We start from the raw sequence: 6,473 nt of genomic DNA, 5'->3' as shown, positions 1-6,473 counted from the left end.
TAAGATGATTGGCGCATGCAAGAGCTGGTTCTTGCCTTGGCCCAAGTCTCTTCTTCGTCTCGAGGCTCCCAGTATCATGCTAACGCCACCTTCTCAAGAAGGTATGAACACCACCCCACCTACCACATTACCTGCACCTGTCGTGGCGAGTGATAGCGGACAGCGCGAGGGAGAGCCTTCATTAGTGCCAGATGATGTAGCCCCCGTTGTTAAAGAAGCAAATGTTGATGATGACATGGAGGATGATGATGATGACCTAGACAAGTATTTCAATACCGCCTATGATGATGGAGGATTGATGGCTCAGGACGATGAAGACTCAGGCTATGAGCGTGGAGATGATGACTTGATGCTGCCTGATTTGCCGGAGCCGGAACGTCCTAAGGCGGAATGCAAAAAGTCTCTCTTCAAGCGATCCTCGCAGGAGACGCCTCCAGATGCCACATGTACCCAGCAACCCCCCGAGGCCCGTCCACTGATTAGCCCGACGACACTGGGGTGTTGGTTAGGGAAGGTATGGTGGGCTCACTACCGCCACCCACAAGGAAGCAAAGGAGGAGACCGGACAAGAAAGGCCCTAAAGGAGCTAGAGCTGCTTCAAGCAACCAGCCGCCTCTGGAGCCCCGGGTGGTAGACAGAATACCTGTCGAAGGTGCGCAACGCTTCCATGTCGCCGGCCAGCCGATCCTACCTGCGAAAGCGCTAGAGCACATAGTGAACAATGATCTAAGGAGACTCCATGAAGATGTGCTAGCCAGAGAGAAAAGTCTTCTGGTCACAGAAAAACCAGGATACCCGCTTTACGCGGCCCAGGTGCCGGGTGGGAGGTTGTACACCGAGAGATGGCCCGCGAATAAGTTCATCTTGCGATTTGACTACATCTACGACATGTTCCACATGATCAAGCTGGATTTCCAGTTCATCCGCATGTATGCGCTGTATCTGAACCACTTCATCAGGGTCGAGAACATCAAATATATCTGCGTCGCGGACCCGTTCTATATGCATGAGAGCTTCTTGGCAGTTTGCAAAGAGCACCGTGACTATGCGAGCAAATACCTCGGCGAATTCATGATCGCTAATAAGGACAAGGAAGTGATTCTCTTGCCTTATCATCCCACGTAAGTCATCCGCACAAATCCTTTCATAAGTGTTAATCATTCCTTTGCAAGCATGGAGGCTAATTTGAGGTGTACTTAATTTGCGCAGCGGGGGAGGGGGGTGTCCTCATCATTCTGTCCCCGAAATACTCCCATGCGATGTACTTGGACTCATCGAAGAACCTCAGGAAAAAGGATTACAAGCACATAAAGAGTGTTCTCGATAGTGCCCTGTTAACCTTCATCCTGTCTGGTGGATATATCGAGGTGAAAAAATACAGGAATCGCGGGCTGGCTTTCAGTCATAAGACCGACTTCTGCTGCATCCACCAACCGCACACCAGTATGGCTGATGGATTCTACCTCATGCATCACCTGCTCGAGTACAGAAGGTATAATCAACGCCTTCGCATGTCACCTACTACCAACGATGCCGAGATTGTCAGCTGGGCCACAAGCATAGGAAGGACACCGGATCATCGAATCAGAGCCGAGTTTTATCACGTATAGTGTGAACTTGCCCAAGTGATCATGAAGTAGGTCCTCGAACCAACATGGATGTTCTACCATGGGCCAATCATGCCGGAAGATGTCCGAGCACCGCTACTCGCTCAACGTCTGGACCTGAAGCCTTTCAAGAAGCTAGGGTGCTTCCTCCCTGACTATGAAGATTGGACCGCCGACATGGATGACTGATTGTTGATGACAATGTGTCACTACTGTCTTTCTATGGCAGAACTTTGAAGTTATGCACGGCGAAACTATGTGATGTAACTAAACCGTGGTCCTGAACTAGCGTAAATTGCTCTAGTTAATTAGTTTGGGTATGAGGAACTTCGTCATTTATGTTTACTATTGGTTGCTTGTATTTTGCTAATTATGCCTCCTTGTTTTCTTAAGTACATTATGTTGTATATTATCGTTCAATTTATCAACTCACGATGCAGGTACATAGATTAGAAATGGCGAAGGGCTACTATGCCATGTACGTTGGGAGGGTTCTAGGAGTCTACGACCACTGGCCAGCCGCTCAGGCCCAGGTGCACAGGTACCCGGGTGCTAGCCACAGAGGGTTCGACAGCAGAGCTGAAGCGGAAAGTAGTTACTTGAGGTGGACACTCCAGCATGAGCAGGGGCGGGACCGCCGGTACTACATAGTCGCGTTCTTGCTCATGCTGATCGCTCTTCTCTTCTACAACATGGTTTAGATAGAGATGATGAAATTTGTGTGTGTGCCATGACCATGCAGTTGCACTTATTCGAGACATGACATGATCGCATTTGTGTATCGCTATTTTTGAGATTTAATGATTTTTGTGTTGAATGATGATGATGATGATGATGATGGTATGATGAGACTACCGTATGTCTATGATATGATGAGAATAGTGTATGTTTAGTATGATCTGATGAAACTATTGTATAGAGCCTGTATAAATATACCACAAATACGTAGGGGGTGAGGGTCGGCGAAAGCAGAAACATTAACAGTAGCGCTGGAGAGCACCTAGCAGTAGCACTAGCTTAGCAGCATCGCTTCATATGAAAAAGCGCTACAGATAGTTATCAGTAGCACTAGCTTAGCAGCATCGCTTCATATGAAAAAACGCTACAGATAGTTATCAGTAGCACTGGTCTAGGAAGCGCTACTGCTAACAATACTTAGTAATAGCGCTGCCTATACCAGCGCTACTGCTATGCATATTTCAAGTGCTACTACTAGGGTTTTCTGTAGTAGTAGTGGCATGACGCTTGTCATCTGGACAAATGATGGGCATGGAGAAGCCTGATTAAGCTATAAAGCAAACTGCTGGAACTCTGTTCCAATATTGAGCACCGGTCTTTGACTCTTGAGAGCAGCTGACTGACTCAGAAAAGTTCTTATTTTTTGCAAAAAATATTAATTTCATTTCAATCAAGGTGGTTCATTACAATTCTCTTGGCAAAGAGTGCCAATTTCGTCTTATCGTGTTCATCGTAAAGCTTAGTACGGTAATAAAATCAGAAAAGGCGGGAGCAGTGAGAAATTTGGTGTGAAAGTTGGGACGAGAGCGAGAGTAGAAGCAAAGCCATCCCATGTTCTAGAAGATAACTTTGTTTTTTCAGAAAAAGAAAAGATAACTGGAGCAGCGAGTCAAAAAAAGCCGCGTGGGCGGGCCGGGCCGGGGCCTCCACGTCTCCTCCCATCCCACCGTAACATTGAATCCCCATGCGGTCGCCCTCATCACGGCCCTCAACAATCCCCGGACGCGGTTTGCGCGCCTTCCGCGAAGCTTCCCCCGACGACACGGCCACGTCCCACTGCGTGACCCACCGGACACGGCGACCATTGACAAGATCACAGCAGACGACTAGGCACGGTCAGCTACTTCCACTGGAAGCAAGCAATCCAACCGCGCCACCCCACCAACCAACCACACCGCACCTTGTCTGTCCGCCCGATAAAAGTAGCCCCTCCGCCCCGCCCACGGCCTCCTCCATTTTCCTCTCCACCCCGCAACCCACGCAGACGCAGCTCGACCGACCACAACTGTGCGCAGCAGCGGCGGCCGGCGGAGACCGTATCGTACCATGGCGATGGAGGGCTACGACCGCGAGTTCTGGCAGTTCGGCGACCAGCTCCGCCTCCAGACGGCCACCTTCTCCGGCCTCTCCCTCGGCGACTCCATCTGGTCCCCCGCCGACGCCGCCCCCCGCGCCCGCAACGCCGACCCCGGCCTCTTCTCCCCCTCCCAGGCGGCCCACAACAACGCCGGAACCGGATTCGCCGCCGCCAAGATGAACGGCAGCCTCAACGGGCCCGGCCTCATCGGCTCCGGCAAGCTCGCCTTCGGCGCCACCACCACCAGCAAGGCCGACCGCTACAACAACGTCAGCCTCCCCGCCGCCGCCGACGCCAAGCCCTACGCCAACGCCAACGGCCTGTACGGTGCCAAACCCAACAACACCAATAACAACGGCTTCGGGCTCAACAAGATGGCTGCCGGCGGCGGGGGCTACAGCAACTTCAACGGCGGCAACGAGGGGGTGAAGAGCTACTTCAACAAGTCCATCGGGAGGCCGGCCAGCAACAACAACAGCAGCAGCAACAACTTCAGCGGCTACGGCGGCAAGAAGGGCGCCGCGGACGGCAAGAAGAAGCACGCCAAGAACGAGCGAGGGGACAACAACCACGGCGCCGCGTCGGAGAAGCGGTTCAAGACGCTGCCGGCGTCCGAGGCGCTGCCCCGGAACGAGCCCATCGGCGGCTACATCTTCGTCTGCAACAACGACACCATGGAGGAGAACCTCAAGAGGCAGCTCTTCGGTACGCAAGATTTTTCTCTTCAATTTTTCTTTTGGCGTCCGATTAGATTAGTTGTATCTAATCCTCAAGATCAAATCAAGCCATCTTCAACTAATTTGATCAGATCAGATCTAGTCTAGTGACGGTTTGGTTACTTTGATTTGCAGGGTTGCCATCCAGATACAGAGATTCAGTGAGGGCGATCAGGCCAGGGCTGCCCCTCTTCCTCTACAACTACTCCACCCACCAGCTCCACGGCATCTTCGAGGTAAAATTAGTTACAATAATCAAATTAATTTGCTATCTTGTTTGCAATTTGATCACAAATTAATTAATGTTGAATTGATTGAATCGCATGCACAGGCTGCGAGCTTTGGCGGAGCGAACATCGACCCGGCGGCCTGGGAGGACAAGAAGTGCAACGGCGAGTCTCGCTTCCCTGCACAGGTAACTTCACTCGCCATGGCATCCGTGTCAAAAACGTTCTTATACTATGCGACAGAGGGGGTATTAAGTTGATATCAATATAATTCTACGAACATAAGTTGCTAGAGATATGAACTGGCGAGGCAGTTGCAAGGCTAGCTTGATTCGGAAGGAGATGAGATCAATGACTAGTAAAAGCAATCGATCAATTAGTTTTATCTTTATATTGAACAGATGGATGTTGTTGTCTTGTTTAGTTGGAACCTAGTAGATCGTCGGCATAAAACTTTGCTAGTGACTGTCCAACAACCTCACCTCGATTAGGTTTGGTTGGCCGGTCAATCCTAGGCCAACCACCTGTTCTTCTAGAACTAGCACACTTGCCAACACACTCTCGGTTCTTCTATAGAGGGGGACTCAAACAAGATCACTTTTTTTAAGGGACTCAAACATGATTACTTTAAGGATTGGCCCATCATCGCTTTAGGTGCTAATGTAACTCTACATGTTCCTTTGTATTCCGTCTTTTATTTTATTCGTGCGAGGAGACTTTGTTTGACTGTGTGCATCTTACTTATGCAGAGGTCAGCTTAAACCTTTTAAGTAATATGAATCGCCCCTTTTCGAAAGCATGGTTACTTTTTTTAGGAACTCAAACAAGATCACTAGCTTGAAGTGTTTGAAGTTAATGCTGGTACTAAAAAACAAACATGCCTTAAATTAACAACACCGAATTAATCTTGCACTGGCATTTTGCGTGTAAACAAAATTAAGGATGATCAATCCTAACTTGGAGTACTACTGTATGTACTTAATCTCTCTGTATGTCTTGCTAATTACAATTTGCAACGATCGATGAATTCAGGTGAGGGTGGCCACAAGGAAGATCTGCGACCCACTGGAGGAGGACGCCTTCCGCCCTATCCTGCACCACTACGACGGGCCCAAGTTCCGGCTGGAGCTCAGCATCACCGAGGCTCTCTCCCTTCTTGATATATTTGAAGACAAGGACGATGCCTGATCGAGGGCTGATCAGGGATTCTTGAGGAAGGAATAGCACAATAAGATCGGATCGGAGAATATATACATACATATGATTAATATCGTTATCAATTAATGGTGATATATACGTGAATTTTATGTATTGGGTTTTCCATCTCGCGGGCTATGAAATTATGCGCCCCCCGTTGTGGTATCATGCGTGGTGATGGCTGCACAAGATGAGCCCTCGTGAACATAACTAATCTATTGTCACGGCTATGTATGTATAATATTGAGACTTTAAGATGTTTCTCCTGTTGTGTACCTTAGCAGAATAAATCATCTTTTTTTAACTGAATTTATTGAGCGCGCATAGGGGACAGCGACTGGGCTGGCCTGATAACAGGAACCGAAGTGCAACGCGTAAAAATCCAATATGGAGTGCCCTGGTGAGGAGTCGAACTCGCGACCTCCTAGTCTGAATATACTCCATCCGTTCAAGTTTATTAGACCTCTCAGCATCACAAGAATGTTTCCTTTTATAAGGCCCCGCGTTGGAAAGGTGCATGCATGCAACCATTTCATTGGTTGTATTGAAAGCTATTGTTGTTGGTGTCATGGCTGAAAAGCTAATACACTTCATGTGTGCTTTTTTATTGGCTGCATGCATGTGAGAGAGT

The 6,473-nt window shown here is 49.0% G+C and overlaps 1 protein-coding gene across 1 annotated transcript; it reads left to right on the top strand.

Annotated features, from left to right (window-relative positions):
- The first annotated feature begins 3,521 nt into the window (after positions 1 to 3,521).
- On the top strand, positions 3,522 to 6,117 carry LOC119303765 (B2 protein-like). Its single transcript, XM_037580904.1, has 4 exons — positions 3,522 to 4,407; positions 4,554 to 4,654; positions 4,750 to 4,833; positions 5,678 to 6,117. Exons 1-4 carry the CDS (start codon positions 3,672 to 3,674, stop codon positions 5,831 to 5,833), a joined length of 1,077 nt encoding a protein of 358 aa, XP_037436801.1. The 5' UTR covers positions 3,522 to 3,671; the 3' UTR covers positions 5,834 to 6,117.
- Positions 6,118 to 6,473: the final 356 nt, after the last annotated feature.

The sequence above is a fragment of the Triticum dicoccoides genome, chromosome 5A, assembly GCF_002162155.2.
Source record: "Triticum dicoccoides isolate Atlit2015 ecotype Zavitan chromosome 5A, WEW_v2.0, whole genome shotgun sequence".
NCBI classification, from domain to species: Eukaryota; Viridiplantae; Streptophyta; class Magnoliopsida; order Poales; family Poaceae; genus Triticum; species Triticum dicoccoides.
Note: the sequence above shows the minus strand (reverse complement) of the source record. Positions and strands in the feature narration are given on the sequence as shown.